The 26,617-nt window shown below is 46.6% G+C and overlaps 1 protein-coding gene and 1 non-coding gene across 6 annotated transcripts in view; one reads left to right on the top strand and one right to left on the bottom strand.

Annotated features, from left to right (window-relative positions):
• The window catches only part of AFF3 (AF4/FMR2 family member 3), a 271,517-nt gene that overhangs the window by 210,000 nt on the left and 34,900 nt on the right, over positions 1 to 26,617 (top strand). For 4 of the 5 annotated variants that reach the window (XR_003753929.2, XM_039914931.1, XM_029048242.2 and 1 more), the window contains 2 exons: positions 5,582 to 5,633; positions 18,306 to 18,346. Coding sequence is in view for 4 of the 5 variants with exons in the window: in XM_039914931.1 (XP_039770865.1) it covers positions 5,582 to 5,633; positions 18,306 to 18,346 (93 nt within the window). In the remaining variant the exon portion in view is untranslated. The remainder of the gene's footprint in view (positions 1 to 5,581; positions 5,634 to 18,305; positions 18,347 to 26,617) is intronic. The other variant, XM_029048240.2, reaches the window with a different exon arrangement.
• LOC114805976 lies at positions 1,494 to 1,631 on the bottom strand. The gene has a single exon (XR_003754107.1). It is a non-coding gene; the product is annotated as a small nucleolar RNA SNORA7 (small nucleolar RNA).

Genomic DNA, 26,617 nt, shown 5'->3' with positions numbered 1-26,617 from the left:
GGGTTCACCATCTTAATCCCCATTTTACAGACGAGGTAACCGAGGCACGGAGAAGTGAATTGACTTGCCCGAGATCACACAGCAGACACATGGCAGAGCCGGGATTAGAACTCCCATCCTTCTGACTCCCAGGCCCGGGCTCTCTCCACTAACCCACAGAATATGATGGTGAAATCTCAGTGAGATTGCTGCCCTCCTCAATTTAATCCAGCACTTGTGGAAAAGAGCTTAAGGGTGGGTTTTCATGAAGAGAAGCGTTATTTTAGTTGACTCTTGATTATCCCACCAAAAAAAACCCTGACCTTCAATCCCTCTGGAACCTTCTGAATTTTTAGGATCATTAAGATCGGAGAAATAAGTTTGTCCCAGCGAAATTGCTTACCCGCCTTTGCCTGCCTGATGACTTAGCCTTCAGTGGGTGGTTTTTAAGCCATTTTATCATCGACCATCCGGCGGCAATAATTTTAAGAAACCGTTCCCTAACTGGGTTCCTAAATGTAGTGGGAATACATCTCAATCACTTAATTGCATTAGAAAATGCACTGTTTGAGTCCTTCAAATGTCGCAGTTCTCAATTATGTAGTTCAGGCTTCACCGAGAAGTCTTAATTAGGCACTAACAGCTAACTGGATTACCACAGAGAGCTCTCCAGACAGCTGTTTAACCACTCATCAGGTGTTTAGACCACAGATTATGTGTTTCTCCATACCTTCTCCTTGGCACCTTCAGTCTCTCTGGCCTTAATTCTTCAGAACCTCTTTTATTCTGGGCCTTTCACCTCCTCTGCCCACCCTCGTCAAGCCGTCAGCTTCGCTTCCCGGACGCTAATAATAATTGTGGCATTCACTAAGTGCTTACTATATGCCAAGCGCTGTACTAAGCCCTGGGGGAGATACAAGATAATCAGTTCCTTTGTGGGGCTCAGAGTCTAAGGAGGCAGTCCAAGCGCTTAGCACAGTGCTCTGTACATAGTAAGCGCTCAATAAATACAATTGAATGAATGTATGAGGGAGAAGGGGTATTGAATCCCCATTTTGCAGATGGGGGAAATGAGGCACCAGGACGTGAAGCGACTTGCCTAAGGCAGAACTCCTGTTTGCTGATTCCAGGCCCAGGCTGTTTCCAGATGGGGAAAGCAGATTATAAGGATGTGGGCCTGGTAAGAGATGAAAATCAAAGTGCTTAAGGGGTACAGTCCAAGTTGCAAAGGTGAAGCGGGGAGAGGATGAATAGGAGGGAAGAAATAGAGGATAGTTAGGGAAGCCTCTTGTCTTACCTTAAGCTGTCGTGTTGTCTCCGACCCATAGCGACTCTGTGGACACCTCTCTCCCAGAACGCCCCACCTCCATCTGCAGTCACTGTGGTAGCGTATCCGGAGAGTTTTCATGGTAAAAATCCAGCAGTGCTTTCCCATTACTTTCTTCCTCACAGTAAAATTGTCTCCACCCTTGACTCTCTCCCATGCCTCTTGCCGCCCAGCACAGGTGATTTTGACTTGTAGCAGATTGCCTTCCACTGGCTAGCCACTGCCCAAGCTAGGAATGGAACGGATATGCCTCTGCTTGACTCTCCCTCTTGTAGCTGAGACCGGTAGATTACTGGAAGCTCTCCAGATGCCATCCTGAGAGGGCGAGAGAAGCCTCTTAGAAGAGATATAGTGTAAGTAGGGTTTTGAAATGGTCTATTCAAATGAGTGGGAGGGAATTCCAGGTCAGAGGGAGGATATGGACAAGGTGAGAGAGTAGAGATTGAGTCACTGTGACCAGTTTGGTGTTTGAAGAGTGACGTGAGCAGTCTCGATTGGGAATAGGAGATCGGCAAGGTGAAGAAGGAAGGAAACAGCTGATCGAGCACCTTAAAGTCGATGGCAAGGAGTTTGGGTTTGATGAAGAGGTGGATGGCCGACCATTGGAGGGTTTTGAGGAGTGGGGAGACATGAACTGAATGTTTTTTGGAGAAAAATGATCCAGGCAGCTGAGTGAAGTATGGACTGGAGAGCGGAGAGGTGAACGGTAGGGAGGCTGAGGCAATAGTCAAGGCAGGATATGCTAACTGCTTGGATCAGCATCGTAGTAGTTTGGTTGGATTTAGAGAGTCCGTGAAGGTAAAACCAACAAGATCTGGTGACAAATTGAATATGTGGGTTGAGTGAGAGAGATGGGTTGGAAATAATGTCTTGTAAGTCAGGGAGGATGGTTGTATCGTCTACAGTGATGGGAAAGTCTTGGGGAAGGACAGGGTTTTGGGGTAGGAAGATGAGGAGTTCTGGCTTTTTTATGGTGTGTAAGCGCTTATTATGTGTCAAGCCCTGTTCTTAGCACTGGAGTAGATACACGTTACTTAGGTCAGACATAGTTCATATATATGGTAAGAGTGGCTGTTCAGATACCACATCTACCAGCGGTGGAAATTAGTCAATGAGGGGTGGAGAGGTGGGGTTTCCGAGGGACTTTGAAGATAGCCACACCACATGGTTCCCAGATTTGAAGAGAGAAGGACATGAGCAAGGGATCAGTGATAGCAAAAATCAGTCAGTCGTATTTATTGAGCACTTACTGTGTGCCGAACACTGTACTAAGCACTTGGGAGAGTGTAATGCAACAAAATCGAGTGGGATTCGTTTTCAAATAAGGAAATGGGAGTCCAGAGGGTCCCAGGACCACCCAAGGAAGAGGTGGCAGCACCTGGTAGAACACTCTCATCTGTTTTGCATTTAATAGAGCCGCGTGATTAATTTTTCCCCTTAAAGATATCCGCTCCTGGGCCGAGACAGGTGCTGTGGCTGCTCTAAGCCTAAAGTGAACCAATTTCCTGGAGATGAAAAAGGGATGGGACTGGGCTTCCAGGAGCACGTTCCAGGGAACAGAACAAATGATTGAGGAGAACGGGTGGGGAAGAGGGAGTAAAATGAGCAAGGGAAGAAGGACCAAGATGAAGGAGCGGGGCGGGGGGGGAGGGGGGGAAGGAACAAGATAGGAGAGAGGGAATGAAATGGAAGAGATGAGAGGAAAGAGAGAAGGAACTCCAGGAGTGTGGGAGGAATTCACGGAACACCAGAATCACAGAATATAAAGACGTACCTCCTTTGAGGAACTGGCAGGCTATTATCATTTGTCTTTTGTTCTGCCACTGCTGCCTTGTTCTGGGCTGGGCTTGCTGCCGCCGCGGCCATTAAAGTGGTTCCACTAGCCAACATTCTGGTGGCACAAATCATAGTGAGTCTGCTAATGCACAACAGCTGGTCCTGTGAGCTACAGAACTGCTGGAGGGAGATGAGCCTTTAAGAAGTCCTGGAGCACCAAAAGGAGGCCTGCGGGAAAGCAGCTTGGCCTAGTGGATAAAGCAAAGGCCTGGGTTCTAATTTTAACTCTGCCTCTTGTCTGCTGTGTGACCTTGGGTAAGTCAACTAACTACTCTGTGACTCAGTTACCTCATCTGTAAAATGGGAATGATGAGTGTGAGCCCCATGGGGCTGATAAGCTTGTATCTTCCCCAGTGCTTTGATCAGTCCTTGACACATAGTGTGTGCTAAACAAATAGCACAATTATTATCATATTATTAATGGGGTGATGTTTATCCTGTCTTGCTCACCCCCCCACCTTTGCCATCCCCTCGTGGCTCTGGCATTTCTGGCCAGATTGGGGGGGGCAGTGGCTGTGATTATCTGCTAGCCAGGCCTCCTTCTGCAACAAAGGGGTGAGCAATAGGCTGCAGTGACCCCAGTCAAAGCTGGCCATTAGGGCCGGGCCTGGATATGTTTTCAGTAGCATCTAGCTCTTTTAGAAACCCCTCCCAGCCCCCTGGGATTTAAGTCTCGGTTGGCTAAGTGGGTAGATCACAGGCCTGAGAGTCAGAAGATCATGAGTTCTTATCCCTGCACCCCACTTGTCTGCTCTGTGACCTTGGTCAAGTCACTTCACTTCTCTGGGCCTCAGTTTCCTCATCTGTAAAATAGGGATTGAGACTGTGAGCCCCACGTGGGATAGGGACTCTGTCCAACCTGATTTGCTTGTATCCATCCTGGTGCTAAGTACAGTGCCTGGTACATAGTAAGCACTTAAATACTGTTGTTGTCTATTATTATTTTTAAGATCCTGATGTTTAATTCTGTCACTCTGCATCTGTTTATATTAATGTCTGTCTTCCCCTCTAGACTGTAAGCTCATTGTGGGAAGGGACTGTGTTTACCAACTCTGTTATATTGCAGTCTACCAAGTGCTTAGTACAGTGCTGTGCATACAGGAAGCACTCAATAAATATAGTTGATAGAAGCAGTGGGACAAGGACTGTATCTGACTTGATTATTATAATAATAATAATGGTATTTGTTCAGTGTTTACTATGTGCTAAGTACCGTATTAAGTACTGGAGTGTATACAAGCAAATTGAGTCGAACACAGTCCCTGTCCCTTGTAGGGCTCACAGCCTCAATCCCCATTTTACAGATGAAGTAACTGAGACACAGAAGAGTTAAGTGACTTCCCCACACAGCAGACAAGTGGCAGAGCCAGGTTTAGAACCCATGACCTTCTGACTCCCAGGCATATCCACTATGCTGTGCTTAAAACTTCTAGCCCAGCGCTTAAAACGGTGCTTTGTTTGATATGGTATTTGTGAATCCTTCATGGGGACACCCAGGATCGAGGGGGTCCTTCCCTCTGCAGTCCAGACCGTGTCACTGCCCGGAACGAGGGTCCCTGGCCTTACCCTGGAATCTCCTCCCCGGCCTCTGCCTGCCAAAACTGCTCTTGTTCCGTTAACATTTTGGCTCAGGGGAGTTGAGGGTGATCACTGATTCCTGCTTCAGACTCTTTGAGGAGAACGAAGAACCTGAGCTGTTTGTTGTTATATTGTCCTCTCCCAAGAGGACTAATTCTCCGGAGAAGACACTAATCCTAGGAAAAGTCCAGGGAAAAATGAGGAAGAGGCAGGCCAGCAGCTAGATGGTTAGAAACCATTAACGATAATGAAGAACCGTTAGCAAGGTTAAGGATTATGGCGGAAGGCAGGACGTTCTGGAGAAAATATAACCATAGAGTCGTTATAAATCGGAAATGACTTGATGGCACTTGATGATAATAACTCTCCCAAGCGCTTACTACAGTGTTCTGCACAGAGTAAGTGCTCAATAAATATGATTGCCTGACTGTCATTGAGTTCCACCATGCTGAATTTGTGATTTGTCTGGCAATTCCTACCTACCCATCTCTCCTAGTCTTTTTCTCTCTCCCTGTCTCTCTGTCACACACACACACACCCCACACACCCCAAAATGGCTGCCCCCACTCCTGGTATCTTCCCAACAAAAAGTCCTAGTGTTGTCTAGTGGTGAGAGATCAGTGCTGAAAGTCAGGCATCTTGGCTCTGCCACTAACCTGCAGTATGCGTTGAGACAAAAATCACCTGCCCTCTCTAAACCTTAATTGCCTCATCTGTACCATGGAGACAATAATGTCCATCCCCTCTAAGTTTGCAAATGGAATAGCGCCGCTCAAGGTGGTTGGAAATTAAAATGCCGTGTCCGTGCCAAATGTATCAGGATCAGCTAAACACCTCATCCTCCTCTGTTTCTTCCTCCAGAATGCTAGAAGATGACCTCAAGTTAAGTAGTGACGACGAAGAGAATGAGCAGGTGAGATTTTTACTAATGTCACTGAGAGCCATTGAGATTTCTTTGGCTGTCATGAACGTTCAGAAGAAGGATGTGCTGAGGTGAGCCAAACCATTCGGTAAAATAATAGATGTACCAGTTCTCTGCCAGGTTATTTGTATTTGCTTGGAATTGTCTTCACCGATTTTGATTGATCAGCACGGTGCATCCTGCTGTGTTTCCAGACACTCTTCTGATCAGTTAGCTAAAGGAAAAAGAAATCTGCATTTAATATTCATCGTTTTCAGATTCTCCTGGGGAAATTCTCGTAGTTAACGGCAGACTTCAAAAGACTAAAATCAAATTCTCCAAGTCCCCATTTCTTTTCATCATTAGCTGTATTAACATTCCATCAACTTTTAGTAAACGTGCCGGGTGTTGGGATATTTCAGAGCCTTTATTATAAATTATTTTCCCATGTAATACAGTACTCAGACTACCAATTGATTTTTGCAAGAGTGTATTTCATACACAGGTACCATAGACTGCTCTTCAGCTGATTAAACTGTCTAGACTTGCAAATACAAGTAATGTATAGGGGTAGAATAGGGTGGGGTGAAATAGAGGGCAAAGAGAAAGTTTCAAGAAGAGTGACTATGCTGGAAAGAATCGAGAGGTTCTTAGGCAGGGTCTTGATCACTCTATAACGGAACGAGTGGATGATATCAGAGAAGAGAGGCGAGCTGTGGCATATGAAGTGTGCTCAATAGGAAAGTTATTTTAGCAGCTGATTCCAAGTCATTCCAGTGACCCTGATTCTCTCTCACAGTCCCCTTTCCAAGTAAATGGTTCTATGCTTGGTCATACTAAGTGACGTACTCTAGAAGCCCCTGGACTGCCTAACTTGGGAAACTTTCCACCAGTTAGCAAGGAACCTTCTCTTTCCCAGGAGAGGACAACTAATTTGTGGTATTTAAGTGATTACCACATGCCACACACTGCACTGAGCGCTGATGCAGCGTAAGCAGCTCAGCTACGGTATTCATTCCACATGGGGTTGCCAGTCTAAGAAGGAGGGAGAACAGATATCCCCATTTTACAGGTGAGGTAACTGAGATACAAAGAAGTTAAGTGATTTGCAGTTGGATCTGTACCATTTGAGCACTTGGTATACCTGTAATTTATTTATTCATTTATATATATAATAGTTATATATATTAATGTCTATCTCCCCCTCTAGACTTTGAGCTCATGTGGGCTGGGAATGGGTATGTGTTGTTGTATCGTACTCTCCCAAGCGTTTGGTACTGATCTTTGCACACAGAAAGTGCTCAGTAAATACAATTGAATGAACAAATGAATGAATAACACCGTCAGCTGTGTGACTGTGGGCAAGTCACTTAACTTCTCTGTGCCTCAATTACCTCATCTGTAAAATGGGGATTAAGACTGTGAGCCCCACGTGGGACAACCTGATTCCCCTGTGTCTACCCCAGCGCTTAGAACAGTGCTCTGCACATAGTAAGCGCTTAACAAATACCAACATTATTATTATTATTATCTTCCCCTCTAAACTGTAAGCCTAGTGTGGGCAGGGAACAAGCCTACCAACTCTGTTGTACAGTCCTCTCCCACGCGCTCAGTACAGTGATCTGCCTACAGTAAGCGCTCAATAACTACCATTGATGGATGGATTGATTTGCCCAAGGTCATACAGCAGGCAAGAGGGGGAGCCAAAATTTGATCCTGGCTCTTCTGACTCCTGGGTCCAGGCTCTTTCCATTAGGCCATTCTGCTTCTAGATTCTAGGGGCCTGCGATGTCCATGGATTTGGGCCTTCTCCAAGCTCCCTCTCCGAGGGGGTCAGCTGCATCGGCTGGTCATTACTGACCGGATTAGAGCCCTTCTTACCAGACTTGACCTTTATCGGGTGCCGCTTCCCTAGTAACGTCTGTCCCGACTGCCATGCTGATAGTTTGAATGATTTCCCCCAATAGTGCCTCTCCTCTATTCCCAGTACTAAACTTGCTTTATGGGCTGTGGTTTAGGTGCTTGCTCTGACACTAATCATATTATATTGTTCTGCTTTGACCTGCAATTACTGGCTCTTGGCCTGATCATCAAAAAGCAATTCCTGGGAGGGTTTTTTTTGGTAGTCTTTTTTTTTTTTTTTATAATCCGGGGATTCTGCTTACTCTGCCTCTGGGGTGGTGGTAAAACCCTACCCTGTGTATGGAAGTTGTGTGTCTGCGCGAGGGGCAGAAATTGACCTCTTTTTTACATTGGAAGACTTGAGAGGTGATTATCTGGTGTCTGACCTAAGCCTTTGTTTTATGGCTCAGAGCATAGATGGCTTGTGAGAAAAGTGTATCTATCCCCTCAGCCCTATAAAAGTCCCAAGAGTTGGTTGACAGAGAGGAAGTAATCGCCATCTGACTTGGCGGAAGTCACTTCTCTGGGCCTCAGTTTCCTGATCTGTAAAATGGGTACTAAATACTTGCTCACCCTCCCCATTAGACTGTGGGACAGGGACTGTGTCTGATCTGATTGTTTGGTGCCTACCCCATACAATGCTTAACACAAAATGCCTAATGGTTATCACCGTTATCATGATTGCTAATGTCCTCCACCCCGGCCCCCTTTTGTCTCCTGTCTCAGAGACTGAGGCTGGATCGGCCCGTAAGGAATTGATACACTCTATTTTCCGACAATGCCTCCGTCTCTGTCTTCCCTCCTGTTGTCCTCGGAGGCCAAGCAAGGGAGATTCCAGAGTGGGAGTGAGCCAGGTGGAAAGGTGTATTTCAGAGGAGCTGGAAATGGGAAAGGAGAGAAGCAGCATTTCTGTGGCTCACATGGGTTTCACAGTCTTAATCTCCATTTTGCAGATGAGGAAACAGAGGGACAGAGATGTTAAGCAACTGTCCCCACGTTACACAGCACAGAACCCAGATCTTCTGACTCACAGACCTGTGCTCTTCTCACTAGACCACTCTATCTTCCTCCAGAGGGCTCTGGGTTTGCAGGGGGAGGGCACAGACTCCACTAGAGGCCATCCTTGTGGGCTGCTGGGATTAAGGCACAGGGAATGTGTCTGTTAATTATTATATTGTACTATCCCAAGCGCTTAGTACAGTGTTTTGCACAGAGTAAGTGCTCAGTAAATACAAATGATGAATGAATGATCTGCTCAAGCCTGCTTCTCCCACCTAAAGCAATACCACTGTAGCTGAGTTTGCCGGCAGCTGTGTATAACCCCACTCCTTCCCCCTGAAAAAAGACCCTGAAATTAAAGGGAGCAGGGAGGGCAGACTGCCTGAGCCACATATTAGGCTTCCAGGAGGTTTCCCCAGACCTCACAAGGGTATTTCTGGTGAATGCTCACTAGAGTACAGTTCATTCATCTCCAAAGTGAAACTTTGCCCTGAGGAGAGGAAACAGAAAGACTGTAGGAAATGGGCCAGACCGGTCCTTGAGAAAGCAATGAGATAACAGGAAATTGTTCCCTGGTTTTGAAGCGAATGAGGGAAGGGAATTCCACTCCCACTCCCGCCTTTCCGTTGGGGCCCAGAGAGAAGGCAAAGAGGAACCTTTCTTAGCCAAGATGGAAGAGAGGAATGGCACCGTCAAGATTTCCCGCCAGGAGGACCGAGATAACATCAATCGCGGACAGCGTGTCAGAGATGACAGACGGGGTGGAAGTCCCGGGGTGGAGGGCGGGTGAAAGCAGGATGCGTATGTGTCTCTGGCTCAATATAATTACGTTCCCCACACCGTCAGACAGTCTTTTCATTTTAATTACAGCAATGCATTTTCTCTTTTAACGAGCACGGTTTATTCATTTACGCCGACAATTTTAATTTTACAGGCAGTGATCATAGGATGTAATCTGTAGGAGGAAATTTCTCTGTTGGCATAATTGACTCCGTACATTGAGGAGAAGTTATCTTTTAATCCACAATTAATGTAATAGATAGCCGGGTAGTTAGCATAAATCTGCAAGTTAAAGCACCCATTCTTTTTTTTTAATTTCTAATGAATGGAGAAATCATTTTGCCATCCATTTGGCTCAGAGTGGGTCTGAAGCCTTATTGCATGAGGATGTCAAAATTGCCATTAAGATTGTTCGGCGCGGTGAATTGTGGTGCTTAATGCTTTTCTGCTCCCTGATGTATGGGTAGGCACAAAATGCATCGCCATTCCAGTGGTCTGCTCTTTCTTTCAGAGGTCACTAGTTAACTTAAGTCAGCCTCGGGGGTTATATTGAAAACAGATTGCCAATCGCAATATGAAGTGTTCATTTTTTCCCTTGTCCTTTTACGATATGAAAATTGCTTAACAGAAAGCAGAGCCTCCAGAAAATTCTCCAAAGGCATTGTGCAATGCATGTCAATCAGGGACCAAATAAATTAGCTGACGAATACCCGTAAGTAGAATCATAATCTAACAGATTTTGCCGTCCAACTCTGTTTCGCTGAATGCATTTTTCTTCCCGGGATCAGGTTGGTTGCCGTCGAAGTTCCGAGGCCGTGAAAATTTATGACCCACCGACTCGGTCCGCATTCAGGTTGCCAAGTCTGAATAAATAGAGCCATTGTGCCTGTCTGGATTCCGTAGCCAAAGTTCATCCAGGCATCTTGAGTTGTACCTCCCTGAGGGTTCATGAAAGTCAACACCCTGGTATGTGCTCTCCTTTCCTGCCAGAGTTCTGCGGAATTCTATAAACAGAAGTCAAAGGCGCAATCAAAATCTGGTCCGAGGGACCGGTTTCCCAAATCGACTTTTTCCTGCCTCAGAAATCGGTTGTGTTTTATCATTTTTATCCCATAGTCAAATGACGAGTCTTTAGGCTGGAGTTGGCCAAATCACAGTCCTGCAGTGATAATCGACAACGTGTGCTGGTTGTGTGAGGGCTTAATGGATTCATCATCTTATGCGATATTTTCTAACATAAAATTTTAAGCCTGCCAACTATGGAGAGAAAATTTAAAGCAGCTATTATCTTAAATTTAGAAACAGATGGAATTAGACCTTTATTCAATATTTAGCGGTGGAGTAAAATGATAGTGCCAAATAAGGACTGGGGCCTGTTTGCTTTTACATTTAAATGAAGCTAAATATACCATTGGAATGTCCTACTGAATGAAAGCTTTCTTGCCAAGTCAGGGACATTGAAGATGGTACAGTTACCTTAATTTAAAATCACTCTCTCTCTCAGATCTTTTCCAGCACTATGAATGAACCCCCTATAGGGACTGTGTCTGTTAGATTGTACTCTCCCAAGCACTTAGTACAGTGTTCTGCACATACTAAACGCTCAATAAATATGACTGAATGAATGCAGAACAGTGTACTAAGTGCTTGGGAGAATACAATATAACATGGTTACAGTAAAATGGAGTTATTCGACTCAGCCTTAGGGTTGATTAAAAAAAAAAATTCCTGCTGATGGATTTAGGGATGATTTTTTTTTTTTAATCAACCCTAAGGCTGAGTTGAGTAACTCCATTTTACTGTAACCGTAAATAAAAGAAGAGGGAATTTCTTCACAGGCAGTGATTTTAACCTTATTTGACCACATTCACATTTATGCGGTGATGCTGGTGTCAGCTACTGCAAGGAAAAAGTATTTCCAATATAATCAACATCACTTTTGGGAAGGGGCAGAATGAGGAGGGAGGCTTTAAAAACCAACACAGTGTTTCCCAGTTAAAAATTATGGTATTTATCAGGAGCTTACTCTGAGCCAAGGACTGTGCTAAATGCTGTGGTAGATAGACATCGACAGATTCGGCACAGTCCCGGCCCCACCGGGGGCTCACAATCTCATTGGTAGAGCAGAGATCTTATTCCCATTTTATAAATGAGAAAACTGAGCCACATGCTACACCTGAAGTAAACCACACCTGACTTGATCTCAGCTCCAGTATAAGTAAAGTTCCTGGGACAGACATTCTGAGGCGTTGTGGGTGGTAAAGGCCTCCAGCATTCCAGGAATAATAATAATAATGTTGGTATTTGTTAAGCGCTTACTATGTGCAGAGCACTGTTCTAAGCACTGGGGTAGATACAGGGTAATCAGGTTGTCCCACTTGAGTCTCACAGTTAATCCCCATTTTACAGATGAGGTCACTGAGGCACAGAGAAGTTAAGTGACTTGCCCACGGCCACACGGCTGACAAGTGGCAGAGCCAGGATTCAAACCCATGACCTCTGGCTCCCAAGCCTGGGCTCTTTCCAGTGAGCCACGCTCCTTCCCAGGAATAATTTCCCAGGAAAAGGAATAATTTCCTTTTGCTGTCAGGACTGGGAACAGAGAGGTTAAGAGACTTGCCTTAGGTCACACAGCAGGTTATTGCAGGCTCTGTAGTAAGTGCTTAACAAATCTTCTCCTTCTCCTTCTGCTCCTCATCCTCTCTCTCCTCCTCTTTCTCATTCATTTTATAATAATTGAGCACTTATTGTGGGCAGAGCACTCTACTAAGCGCTTGGGAGAGTACAATACAACAATAAACAGAAACATTCCCTGCCCACAAAGATTTTACAGTCTGGAGTGGGGGATGACAGACATCAATACAAATAAATAAATGACAGATATGTACATAAGTGGTGTGGGGCTTGGGGTGGGGGGAGGAACAAAGGGAGCAAGTCAGGGTGACGCAGAAGGGAATGGGAAGAGAGGAAAGGGGGGCATAGTCTGGGAAGGCCTCTTGGAGGAGATGGGCCTTCAATAAGGCATTCATGAGGGAGAGAGTAATTGTCGGATTTGAGGAGGGAGGGCATTCCAGTTAGTCGGGCTGGGATGTAGAAGGAGAGTAGTGAGGTGAGGTAAGAGGGAGCAAGGTTGTGGAGTTCTTTAAAGCCAATGGTGAGGAATTTTTTGTTTGCTATGGAGGTGGAAGGGCAACCACTGGAGTCTTTTGAGGAGCAGGGTGGCATATCCTGAACGTTTTTGTAGGTAAATGATCTGGGCAGCAGAGTGAAGTATGGATTGAAGTGGGGAGAGACAGGAGGCTGGGCGGTCAGCAGGGAAGCTGATGTAATAATCCAGGTGGGCTATGATGAGTGATTGATTTAACATGATAGCAGTTTAGATGGAGAAGAGCAGATTTCAGTGTCAGGATTTAATGATGGACTGAATATATGGGTTGAATGACAGAGAGGAGTCAAGGATAAGGCCGGCTATAAGCTTGTGAGACAGGAAGGATGGTGGTGCCGTCTACAGTGATGGGACGGTCAGGAGGAGGCCAGGGTTTGGTTGGGAAGATAAGGAAGTCTGTTTTGGACCTGTTAAGCTTGTGGTGACAGGAGGACAGCCAAGCAGGAGAAGATATGAGACTGGACAGAGGGAGAGAGATCAGGGCTGGAGATGGAGATTTGGTTGTCATCCACAGAGAGGTAGTAGTTGAAGTCATGGGAGCGATTGAGTTCTCCAAGGGAGTGGGTGTAGATGGAGAATAGAAGCAGACCCAGACCTGAACCTTGAAAGACCCCCACAGTTAGGCGGTGGGAGACAGAGGAGGAGCCTGTGAAGAAGATTGAGAATGAATGGCCTTCATTTCTCCTCTCCTTCTTCTCCTCCTTTTTCTCCTCCTCCTCCTCCTCCTCCCCACTTCTATTTTGTAATACCCTCCCAAGTACTCAGCACAATCCTGTGCACACAGCAGCCTGTAAACACTTTAAGGACAAGGGTTACGTCTACCTACCCTATTGTACTCTCCCATATGGTTAGTACAGTGCTTTGCACAGAGTAAGCACTCAGTAAGTACCATTGATTGGTTGCTTGACTGACCTAAAGGAAGTATCAGATTTCCAACAAATGGATGGCCCTCCATGGGGAAGTAAGAGAGAAAATCCAGAAAGCCTGAGGCCTGTAATACTTAAATCAGGGCTAGGTGGCAGACGCCGCTACAAGCAATATTCAGGATCCATATCACCCTCTAGATTGTAACCTTGTTGTGGACAGGGAACGTGACTGTTTATCGTTGTACTCTCCCAAGTGCTTAGTACGGTGCTCTGCATGCAGTAAACACTCAATAAATACCATTGATTGCCAGTCTAAGTGATACAGCCCAGGGTGAGCTGAAGTTTCCCTGGAACCTCAGGGGAAGGTTGAGACAAGTTGAGCAGATACCACCCGCAAGAGATGGTCGAATATGCTGTGTTTCCGAGTGCAACAGGAAATGAAACTCTGAAAAGAATCTACTGGGAAGTCTAGACCTGGACAATAAGAGAAGAGCCCAGTCTGAGAGCCCTAGGCTCCCTCAAGGATGTGGCCTTCAGTCTAACTGCCCTCCTGGGGCTCAGAAATAGAGAAACACAATTCAGCGGCGATCAACTCGGGTACTATGTGCTCGGAAGTGGAAACACCGGTGAATTTGGGGAATGAGCGTAGGTGAAACCGTCCCTGGTGGCCAAAATAAAACTAGATCCGTCGCTGTTTGACAATCATTTATTGGGGTGATGGATGTGACTTTTGGGAGCTGGGGGAAATCTCCGTGAGAATCAGTGCAAAGGTAGAAACAGATATTCAGACCAAACACAAAAAAGTGGACAGACACACCGAGTGAGAAGCAGAGTGGCCTAGCGAATAGAGCATAGGCTTCGGAGTCAGAAGGACCTGGGTTCTAATCCCAGGTCTGCAGTGTATCTGCAGACACTACTGTCACACAACCGACAAGTGGCAAAGCCAGAATTAGAACCCGGATCATTCTATCTTCCAGGCCTGTGCTTTATCCATTAGGCCAGCCAGCATTCCCAGAGGGATATCCTCTTCAAAATCCATGCTGCCATGTTCCATTCCCATTTAGCGGGCATCAGTAGGTCCGTGATCACCATTTAACAAAACGCACAGTGAGATGCTGGCTCTTTGAATGTTGTTATATCGTCCTCTCCCAAGCGCTTAGTACAGTGCTCTGCACACAGTAAGCACTCAATAAATACAACTGAATGAGTGAGTGACAGCTGGCTGAGAACACAGTGTCTTGGGCTCCTGCGAAACTCAGGATGTTCTCCTCTGCTCCCCATTCGATTTCTTCCACTTGCCTCTCCAGAAAACCGTGAGTTGACTCCCTGCTCTCCGCTCTACCCCAAGGGCAATAAAGGCATTTCATTCCCACGCTGATTTCCCTTCCGCAACAGATTGCAACATGTGACCCCCTCAAGTAATTTTGGTAGCCCATTTAACCCACGGCGAATCCTGAATATCAACTGATCATGCTTCCCGAGGCCCGGCTCGTGGTAATAAATGATGGAGAGAGGAGATGTAATCTCCAGAGAATGAGATCCTGAAAACGATTACTGCCGGCAGAAAACTTATTTTGCCTCGTAGAGTTGGACTGCTGCTAGAATATTTCATGAATGATTAATGAACCCTGCGCGGATCGATGAAATATCCTCCTATATGTATCCATAACCCATTTTGTGGTGAATAGCGTGGAGGAAGAGGTGCTTGGGTTGGTGGGAGGGTGGGGAGATAAAGCCTCGTTTCTTGTAATCTATGGTTCCTGAACAAGTAAAATTGGACAATTCATCGAATTTACTGGGAATAGTTTTTCATGAGTCACCTAAGTAATTTTTTTTTCTTAGCTGTTTCATCCCCAGCAGTAAAGTTTTGAAGCTATGTTTATGTATTTCATTATTTTCCAGAGATAAAATAATATGCAAAATCCAAAGTGGTTTCTTTAAAAACACTCATAAATTTTGTAGGCTTTTGAATTGTGTTACCAGCCTCTAATCTAATACCATCGTGCTTATTTTTTTCTTCTCAAAAAAAGGCACTGCCCCTTATTTTGAGGAAGTCTGAAGAACGTGTAACCTATTCTCGTCTCCTTCCTTGATGGATCGTGAGCTGGCCTCAGTAAAGATGTTAATGATGTGGAATAAAATGCAGATTAAATGGCACAGTCAGAACCAGACTATTAAAGTTGTAGGAAATGCAATAGTTGGTACTAAGAGCCACCCATTTTCGTGCATTGTGGCATAGATAATAGATGAAGACAGATTAGAAGCTTAATAAATCAGGAGAGCAGGCTTTTGTTTTGTGCTTGGTGGAATGCCTTGCCAATGAACAGTGAACTTCTGGCTACTTCCCGGTGGTGGCTCTGAGTCTGGCAGTCAGCTGTATTTATTGAGTGCTTGCTTTGTGCAGAGCACTGTCCTAGGTGCTTGGGAGAGTACAGTAGAACAGTAATAATAATAATGATGGCATCTGTTAAGAGATTGCTCTGTGCCAAGCACTGTTCTAAGCGCTGGGGGGAGATACAAGGTTACCAGGTTGTACCAGGTGAGGCTCACAGTCTTAATCCCCCTTTTACAGATGAGGGAACTGAGGCCCAGAGAATAATAATAATAATGATGGTATTTGTTAAGCGCTTACTATGTGCCAAGCACCGTTCTAAGAGCTGGGGTAGATACAAGATAATCAGGTTGTCCCACGTGGGATTCACAGTCTTCATCCCCATTTTACAGATGAGGTAACTGCGGCACAGAGAGGTTAAGTGGCTTACCCAGGGTCACACAGCAGACAAGTGGCGGAGCTGGGATTAGAACTCACGACCTCTGACTCCTAAGCCCGTGCTCTTTCCACTAAGCCACACTGCTTCTCTGTTGTACTCTCCCAAGTGTACACACAGCAAGCGCTCAATAAATATGACTGAATGAATGACTCAGGTCCCACGTGGGCCTCCCAGCCTAAGTAGGAGGGAAAACAGGTATTGAATCCCCATTCTGCAGATGAGGGAACTGAGGCACAGAGAACTAAGCCGACTTGCCCAAGGTCACACGGCAGGGACGTAGTGGATCCCGGATTAGAACCCAGGTCCTCTGACCCCCAGGCCTGTGCTCTTTCCACTAGGCCACGCTGCCTCCCGTTTAGTGATCCTGACAATCAATAATCCTTCCCTAAACAGCAGGACTGCTCATATGTATTTGATATTTCTTCTAAATTTAGTTGTGTTTGAGTCAATAATACTAGTTCTCAGTCATTTGGTTTCCTGAGAAGCATCATGGTGTAGTGGAGAGAACACAGGCCTGGAAGTTGGAAGGACCTGGATTCTGATCCTGGCTCAGTCATTTTCAATCAATTGATCAATTATATTTATTGAGCATTCACTAAGCACTTGGAAAAGGACAGTATAACAATATAACAGACACATTCCCTGCACGCAATGAGGTTACAGTCTGAGGGAGACAGATATGAATACAAATAAATGACGGATATGTTCATAAGTGCTCTGGGACTGAGGTCGGGGGTGGGAAGGAAAGAGGAGGAGTGCTGTGTGACCTTTGGCAAGTCACTTCACTTCTCTGTGCCTAAGTTACCCCATCTGTAAAATGGGGATTAAGGCTTTTTAGGGAACAGCTTTTTCCTCTTGACTCTCGGTTGGAAGGTGAGTCTGTTGGAACGTGTATTTCTTTTAAAGGAGATATTTTTTTCAGCTCATTTAGACTGTGAGCTCCTTGTGGGCAGGGAACACATCTACCCAACTCGGTCAGATTGTACAGCACTTCTGTTCATCACGGAATTTATGCGCATCATAGCACTTATGTACATGCCTGCAATTTATATTAATGTCCATCTCTCCCTCTAGATGGTAAGCTCAACAATCGCAGAGCTGCAGGCCTCCTTGTTCCCTTCCAGGAAGTAGATCCGGGCTGATGGGGAGGGAGAAAAGGGAAGGGGACGGGAGGGAGGAAAGTCAGCAAGGATCAGCAAGCGGTGGGTTGGGAGGAGCTATATCTGGCTCTTTCGGACCCCAATGTGGCCCGGGGCCTAAGGGGCTCCCCTCTGAATGGTCCCGCATGGAGGGAGGGGCGTCTCAGAACCCAGATGTGACCGCAGCCTAGTCCCTCCCAAGCTGGACTCCATGTTGGATTTCTGGACTTCCCCGGCCGCGGGAGCGTTCATTCATTCGGTCGTATTTATTGAGTGCTTATTGCGTGCAAAGCTCTGTACTAACAGTTTGCGTGAAGCATGACAGTAGTTGGGGTGACTAAAAGGGGGAGAAGTGGGGAGAGAGCAGCAGGGGCCGGGAGCCGCGAGGGGAGGGGATTAGGCGCCAATCTGCCTAGCACGCCCTCCTCTGCACCTCCACCAAGTTGCCTTCCCTGATTAAGCCCTCTTTTCCTCTTCTCCCATACCATTCTGCGTCGCCTGATTTGCTCCCTTTATTTATTCCCCCTTCCCAGCCCCACAGCACTTATGTCCATATCTGTCATTTATTTCTGTTCGTGTCTGTCTCCCTTTCTAGACTGTAAGCTCGCTGTGGGCAGGGAATGTGTCTGTTTATTGTTGAACTGTACTCTCACAAGCATTGGCAAAGTGCTGTGCACACAGGAAGAGCTCAATAAATACTATTGAATGAATGAATGTATTTACCCCAGCATTTAGAACAGTACATAGTAAGCACTGAAGTAATATTATTATCATTATGATTATTGTTTTAAAAGGGGGGGGAAACTTGAGCCTGATTTGGCTTCCCAGAGACCTGTTGAAAATCACCTGAATAAAATAGCCCCCTTAATTTCCAAAATGTTGTGGCAGCTCAGGATAATTCCCCAGTATTATGGTGAACACACCACAGCAGCAGGTTTCAGTCCACTCATCTGGATTTGGCCGCACGAAAAGAATGCGTGTAACACATTTTCTTAAGTGTTGATTGAGCTCATGATTCATAAGTCAGAATATAAAATAAACATCTCTGCCCTTTCTTCCAGCAGGCAGCACAGAGGTCTCCTCTCCGCGTTCTAGCTGACAGGTACATTTTGTCATTTTTATGAACTATAAATTGCTTTATGATACATCGAGCCCTATTTATTGTGGCATATAACTCATAATCGGCTTTCGTCCCCAAAGTAACGGTGAACTGGGATGTTAAACATTTTGCATGCTTGGATTTGTCATGCGTGCGTGGAGTTTATTACTGAGAAAATCGCCGAGTTGTTGTATTTCATATGGAATATGCAAAATCGCTTGTGCTCTGAGGAAGCCTGCTGAAAAAAGGTATGAGTGATGGCAGTAAATTCTGAGAGTTAGAGGAGGCCGAGGCCTTACCTCATTTTTCAGGAATAAGTGTGTGTTTCGTGCTGTTTTCTGCCAGTTTTGCAACTCCTTTCACTGGGCATTACCTTTCTTTCGATGAGACTCTCCGCCGAGGTGCTTTTAATTCTCCCAAACCGCTCTCTGCTCCCTCCACCCTCTGCCATGTCCTTGTTCCGTGGAGTTTCTCTTCCCCGAGTTGGTAAATAAGACCGGTTCCTCTCCGGAGCCAGTGAGCGTGGCTGAAGGCCACATTTGCTCTAAAAGAACAGTGGAGGAAAGTAAATTTTAAAAATGAATACCAGATACTCCAATCCATCAATCCTATTTATTGAGTGCTTACTGGGTGCAGGGCACTGTATGAAGCCTTGGAGGGATATGATAATGCAGAGGTGGTGGACACGCAGCTATTCCTTTTCTCCGACAGCCTAGAGGGAGCTTACAACAATCGAATGTACAGTCTAAGCAAAGTATATGCAAATACACTGAGGACTCATATACCTTCATAATTGCTCAGATGGCTGATGGGTTTATTAATAGTAATAATAATAATGGTATTTGTTAAGCACTGTGCCAGGCACTGTGCTAAGAGCTGGAGTGGTTACACGCTAATCAAGGTGGGCCCAGTCCCTGTCCTGCGTTCTGCATGAGGCTCACAGTCTGAATCCCCATTTTCCAGATGTGGTAACTGAGGCACAGGGAAGTGAAGTGACTTCCCCAAGACCACACAGCAGACAAGTGGCAGAGCCGGGATTAGAACCCATGACCTTCTGCCTCCCAGGCCCATACTCTATCCACTACACCATACTCCTTTCTTTTGGCTGTTTAAGCAACTTTGGGGCTGGGAATTAATTGGGGAAGTTTTATAGGGTAGGCAAATTTTAGCAGGGGCTTTGAAATGTGGAGATCAGAGAGAGAAGGAGAATAAAATCCTTGGGAAGAAATGTGTGGCCGTTATGATGATGAAAAGAGGGAAAAAGAGGGAAAAGCCTCTGACTTTCTTACCCTTTGTGGATTAATAGATAATTAATGGAGAATGTGTATGATTTTGTGTGTATATGGGTGGTGTGTGTCCACATAAGGAGGTGAGTATTCAAATCAGATGCAGCATTGGTCCAGAAAAAACATATGGTGTTTTGACTAATGTGGGCAATACGCAAAGTGCTGTTGGGAATATCATCATTATTATTATTATTAATAATATTTGTTAAGCACTGTGTATGTACTTACTATGTACTAAGCACTGGGGTAGATGCAAGATAAACAGGTCCCACTTGGGGCCCACAGTCTAGGTGAGAGTCAGAACAGGTATCGAATCCCCGTTTACATTACAGTCCTCTAGATTGTGAGCTCTTTATGGGCAGGAAAAGTGTCTGCTAATTCTATGGTTCTGTACTCTCCCAAGCGTTTAGGACAGTGCTCTGCACATAGTGCTCAATAAATACCACTAATTGATTGATGAGGGATCTGAGGCACAAAGATGTGACTTACCCAAGGTCACACAGCAGGTAAGTGGCAGAGCTGGGATTAGAACCCAAGTCCTCAGAGTCCCAGGCCCGAGCTTTATCCTCTAGGCCTTGCTGCCTCCCTGGACAAGAAAGACTGTAGTCAGTCAAGTAACCAATCAGTGGTATTTATTGAGCACTGACTGTGTACGGAGCACTGTTTTGGTGCTCTGTTTTTAGCATTGTATATGTGTGCAGCTGGTAAAGTGTTTTGCCGTATGATTAACCTTGCTGGTGTGTATTAAATAGTGGATGACCAGGTTCCAAACTTCATTAACATGCCAAGCAAATGGGCATTTTACAGTGAAGCAAGAGATCCATCCTGAAATCTAGGGCAAGTGAAGCGATGGGAAATTCCCGAGTCTAAGAAATTAATTCCTTCCCTTGGACCGCTTCCTTCTGTTTCTGAAAGGCCAAGCCAGTGAGCACATTGCTAGCCAGGTGCTTTGCAGCCACAGATAAGGAATTCATGTTTTCTCTGAGATCTCCAACCCTGTTTGCCAGGACCCAGCTTTTATCAAATCAGAATTTAATTTCCCATGAATACATCAGCTTGGGCAAGAAATGTGAGCTCCCGGGGAAAATTGTATTAGCTCTATGAAAAAAAAAGATAAGCCTAAACGCGAAAGCAAGCAGTTGTTGACGATCTGCTCTTCAGCTGGCCCGTATAGCCGGGGGCTTCGAAGGGACCGATAACCATCCTTGGAAACAGCAGCTCCCGACTCCAGAAATGCCTTTATTTTTATGAGCCTTTAAGAGGCATCCCAGGCCGGAAGCTGTCTGGTTTTCTGACGAGGCCTCAGGTTCAAATTCCGCTTGTTTGAATCTCACTTGGCTGACATTGGGCAGTCAGGGCATGAGGGGAGTATTTCTGCGACGACCCCCAAAGAAGAAAAGAAGCCCATCAGGGCACCTCTCCTCTTCAGTTTTGACCCTTGCCTTTCACCAATAATTAACGATAACTGTGGTATTCGTTAAGCACTTACTCTTTGCCAACCTCTGTCCTAAGCACTGGAGTAGATACAAGATAATCAGGTTGGACACAGCCCCTGTCCCACGTCTTCATCCCCATTTTACAGATGAGGGAACTGAGGCACAGAGAAGCGAAGAGACTTGCCCAGGGTCCCGCAGCAGATAAGTGGCGGAGGTGGGATTAGAAACCAAGTCCTTCACTCCCAGGCCCCTGCTCTATCCATGAGGCACGTGGCAGCTGCTACTAAAAGCTGCTTTCCGGCCAGAGTTCCAGGGAACAGACTCCCATCATCTCTCAATCAGCGTGGTTTAGTGGAAAGAGCCCGGGCTTGGGAGTCGGAGGTCGTGGGTCCTAATCCCGGCTCCTCCACTTGTCTGCTGTGTGACCTTGGGCAAGTCACTTAACTTCTCTGTGCCTCAGTTACCTCATCTGTAAAAATGGGAATTTAAAAATGTGAGCCCCACAGGGGACAATCTGATTACCCTGTATCTACCCCAGTGCTTAGAACAGTGCTCTACACATAGTAAGCGCTTAAATACCATAATTATTATCAATCAGAGAAACAGTTTGGGGCAGTGTTCAGAACCAGTGGGTACTTACTGAGTACTGAATGCAGAACTGTGTCCACCCCAGCGCTTAGTACAGTGCCTAGCACACAGTAAGGGCTTAACCAATGTCATTATTAAAATAACTCTAGAGATGGGCTCCTTTGCCAAGTCATGGAATGGGAGGGAGGAGGAATTTGATCTTCAGAGTGGCATTTTCAGCTCTCTTCAGTTCTGCAGGCCTGTCGGTATAATTGACTGCGTAAATTTTTGTTCAGCCTGCCCCTACCCCTGGCAGAGAAAGCCAGGAGGCGGGCATCAGTGAAAACAAGTCGAGACGGAAATTTTGGTGTTCAGTGAGGAAGGTGACCTGTCCGTTGTCTCCCGAGGCCTACAAAGGCCTTGCCTTTGTAGTTCCAATAGGGAAGGCCCTGAAGACGCTAAGACGGAGCCCGGCACCCTGTCCAGACTAGGGGAGAGAGCTCTGCAAGGACTTCTCCGAGGAATGTCAGTGAGTTGTATTTATTGAGCACTCACTCTGTGCAGACCACTGTACGAAACACTTGGGAGAGTACATTACAACGATAGACACATTCCTTGTTCGTAAAGAGCTTCGCTTTCCCTTTCGAAGGTCCTCACCGAAAGGGGTGGATTCAGTTTGCTCTCTGCTCTTTAATTGTTTGAAACAGGGGCCAGATGAGCTCACCTCCTACTGAAAGGTTAGCTTGCTCTGCTGATTTAGACGGCCTCCACCCAGTTACTTTTCAGGGTATCTGGTCGCTGTGCAAGAGGGTGACTAATATCCCTGCAGAGCCCCTGCCAGCCTTCTGACCGGCCCGCCGAACGGTCTGCTCGAGCGGCAGCGCGGCTGCTCCATTCGATGCCCATCCCACTCCAAAACTGGGACAGACAGCTTGAAGCCGCGGGCGTGGGAGTCAGCAGGACCTGAGTTCTAGTCCCGGCTCCGCCACTCGTCCGCTGGGTGACCGTGGGCAAGTCACTTCACTTCTCGGAGGCCTCAGGTACCTCATCTGTAAAACGGGATTGAGACTGTGAACCCCATGTGGGACGGGGACTGGGTCCAACCTGATTTGCTTGTATCCACCCCAGCGCTTAATATAGTGCCAGGCACTTAAGAAATACCATAATTATTATTATAACTACTATTATGATTCTCTGTGTCTCAGTTCCCTCACCTGCAGTGGGGATGAAGACTGTGATTCCCATGTGGAATCACATGGGAATGTGTCTGCTTATTGTGATATTGTACTCTCCCAAGTGCTTAATACAGTGCTCTGCACACAGTAAGAAACCTAACGAATGGTTTATTCCATGTGGGACAGGGAATGTGTCCAACCCGATTTGCTTATATCTATCCCCAATGCTTGGTATAGTGCCTTGCACATAGTAAGTGCTTTATAAATACCATGATAATGATGATGCTGATGATTTTGCCTTTCCCAAGTCAAAACTGGGACGGGCAGCATGGTCTGGTGGATAGAGCACAAGCCTGGGAGTCAGATGGATCTGGGTTCTGATCCCGGCTCCACCACGTCTGCTGTGTGACTCTGAGCAAGTCGCTTCAGTTTTCTGTGCCTCAGGTACCTCATCTGTAAAATGGGGGTTAAGACTGTGAGCCCAATGTGGAACACGGACCGTGTCTGACCTGATTCCCCTGTATCTCCCCCAACACTTAGAACAGTGCCTGGCATATAGTAAGTGCTTAACCAATGCCATAAAAAAATGAAGAGTTTCACCTTCCAGCTCCTTCTCTCTGCAGCGTCCAAAGGGGAGCCTCTGGTGATCCAAACCAAGCTCGCTCTCAGAAGCCGACAGCGGCAGGCCGCTTCCCAGGCAGAGGTCATCCCCGGAACCTCCCAGCCATCTCACGATCTAGTGGCTAGAGCCCGGGCCTGGGAGTCGGAAGGTCATGGGTTCTAATCCCAGCTCTGCCACTCATCTGCTGTGTGACCTCGGGCAAGGCACTTCACTTCTCAGGGCCTCAGTTCCCTCACCTGTAAAGTGGGAATTGAGACTGTGAGCCCCACGTGGGAAAGTTACTGTGTCCAACCCGATTTGCTGGTATCCACCCCAGCGCTTAGTACGGTGCCTAGCACAAAGTAAGAACTTAACAAATATCGGTTCAATTATCTATGCTAAAGGCCCCTCCTGCAGGCACTGAACTCCTGTTCTCAAACAGAGGCAGACACGGAACTGACAAAGGGAAACGGTATTGTTTAGACAGCTTGGGAGGATTAAGGAAGGACAGCCAAAACTGCAGTGTTTCCCCAAAATTATGTTCCTTGGCTTTAGAGGTGGGAAGAGATGGAGGAGAAAAAGCTGGAAAAAGCAGTGGTAACCATTCGTTAGGTTTATTACTGTGTGCAGAGCACTGTATTAAGCGCTTGGGAGAGTACAATATAACAATAAACAGACTCATTCCCCGCCCACAACCAGCTTTTAGTCTAGAGGGGAAGAGAGGCATTAATATGAATAAATAAATTACAGCTGTGGACATAAATTAGCACGGGCCTGGGGGTCAGAGGTCCTGGGTTCTAATCCCAGCTCTGCCACACGCCTGCTGTGTGACCTTGGGCAGTATAGCTTAGTGGCAAGAGCACGGACTTGGGAGTCAGAGATTGTGGGTTCTAATCCTGGCTCTGCCGCTAATCAGCCGTGTGACTTTGGGCAAGTCACTCGACTTCTCTGCGCCTCAGTTGCCTCAGCTGTAAAATGGGGATTAAGACTGTGAGCCCCAGGTGGGACAACCTGATTACCTTGTATCTACCCCAGTGCTTAGAACAGTGCTTGGCATATGGTAATCGCTTAACAAATGCCATCATTGTATTATTATTATTGTAAATGCTATGGGACTGGAGGTGGGGTTATGAATAAAGAGGGCAAGTCAGGGCAACACAAATGGGAGCCTAAGAAAAGGAAAAGAGCTAGAGTTTCTCCATCCATGGCCTTAGTGGTAAAAGCATGGGCCTGGTAGTCAGAAGGACCTGAGTTCTAATCCCAGCACCCCCACTTGTCTGCTGTGTGATCTTGGGCAAGTCCCTTCACTTCTCAGGGCCTTAGTTACCTCATCTATTAAACGGGATTAAGACTTAGAGCCCAATGTGGGACAGGGACCATATCCAACCCGATTACCTTGTATCCACCCTGACACTTACAACAGTGCCTGGCACTTAGTTGGGCACTTGGCTGCCCCGTGCCCTGGCGAGTCCCAAATCTGGTCACTCCCCAGCCTGACACGACAGGGTGGCCGGCTGCCCGCCGCCAGCTGCTGCCCAGTCCAGCTCACGGCGGAAAATCGAATCGCTGTATTTTGCTTGCGAGCCACTCAAATAAAACCCAGCCGGTGCGTCCTTCTTCGGGGGTGACCAGCCGACTCCTGGCAGTCGGGAAGGCGGACACTGGCTGCTGGTCCCTGGCCCCGAGGCCGGCTTTCAGCCTGCCGTCCAATCGCTTTCTGCCCACATGAACCCAGTCCCATGGTCCTCAGGACCTGCGTGTTGTGTCATGTCTGGCCGGAAGGACCGTTAATAACCAGAATACCTTCCTCTTCTGGTTCTCTTCCCAGATCTTTCTGGCAGAGCCCTAACTGCCCCATTGTCTAATAGCCATGGTTTTGAGAGTGCCGTTTCACGGTGAGAGGCATTCCATCAGCCTCAAGTCGTAAAGAGGAACCTGCTGAAGCAGCGTTGAATTCCCTCCTTTAATAATAATGTCGATCACAAACAAATAAGAAGCAACGTGGCCTAATGGGAAGAGCACAGGCCTGGGAGTGAGGAGCACTGAGTTTTTATCCCAGTTTTGCCTGTTATAGGATTTTTGTTTGTTTTTCTTCTGGGTTTGGGGTTTTTTTGGTATTCGTTAAGCACTTACTGCATGTCAGGCCCTGTACAGAACTAAGAAGTGAACGTATGTTTCTCATTCAGTTAGATAAGGCAAATGTTAAACACTTTTTGTGAACTGAGTATTCCATTTCACTTTTTGGCTCAGAATCTATGCGGTTGGGTGTGTGCTAAGAATAGATTTTTTTTCCCCCGTTGTCTCTGAGAACATATCACATCCTGGCAATCACGGGACAGATATGAATTTCAGGTGTGAACTTGCAGATGCTGTTTCCAAAAGCCGCTGCAATCTTCAGTCATTAGAAACCCGTCAGAGATTTGCACCGGGTGAGGATGGAAGGGTTGGGCCCAGGAACTTACTGTGTGCCAGGCACTGTACTAAGCACTGGGGAGGATATAAGCAAATCAGGTTGGATGCAGTCCCTGTCCCACGTGGGGCTCACAGTCTCAATCCCCATTTTCCAGATGAGGTAACTGAGGCTCAGAGAAGTGAAGTGACTTGCCTAAGGTCACACAGCAAACAAGGGGCAGAGTCAGAATTAGAACCCAAGGCTGCCTGATCCACTAGGCCCGCGCTGGATCCACTAGGCCATGCCTTACACTGGCTTTTTCCTCCTGGCATCATTCATTCATTCACTCGTATTTATTGAGCACTTACTGTGTGCAGAGCCCTGTACTAAGCACTTGGAAAATACTTGTCATTGTTTTACCTTCTCCTCAGAGGCAGCAGTGAAGCACTCAACAGATGTTTTCAAGCAACACTGAGAAGCAGCGAGGCCTAGTGGGAAGAGCCGGGGCCTATGAGTCAGTGGACCCGGCTCTGCCGCTTGCCTGTTCTGTGACCTTGGGGAAGTCATTTCACTTCTCCGGGCCTCTGTTTCTTCCTCTGCAGAATGGAGGTTCATTACCTTTTCTCCCTACCCCTGGACTGTAAGCTCACTGTGGGCAGGGAATGGGTCTGTGATATTGCTATATTGTACTCTCCCAAGCAGTAGAGCGCTCAATAAATACGATTGATTGGCAGACTGACTGACTCTCCCTCACACTGTGAGCCCCATGTGGGACAGGGACTGTGTCCAACCTGATTTTCTTGTATCTCACCTCAGT

This window comes from Ornithorhynchus anatinus, chromosome 20 (genome assembly GCF_004115215.2).
Source record: "Ornithorhynchus anatinus isolate Pmale09 chromosome 20, mOrnAna1.pri.v4, whole genome shotgun sequence".
Lineage (NCBI taxonomy): Eukaryota > Metazoa > Chordata > Mammalia > Monotremata > Ornithorhynchidae > Ornithorhynchus > Ornithorhynchus anatinus.
This window is presented reverse-complemented; position numbering and strand designations above follow the sequence as displayed.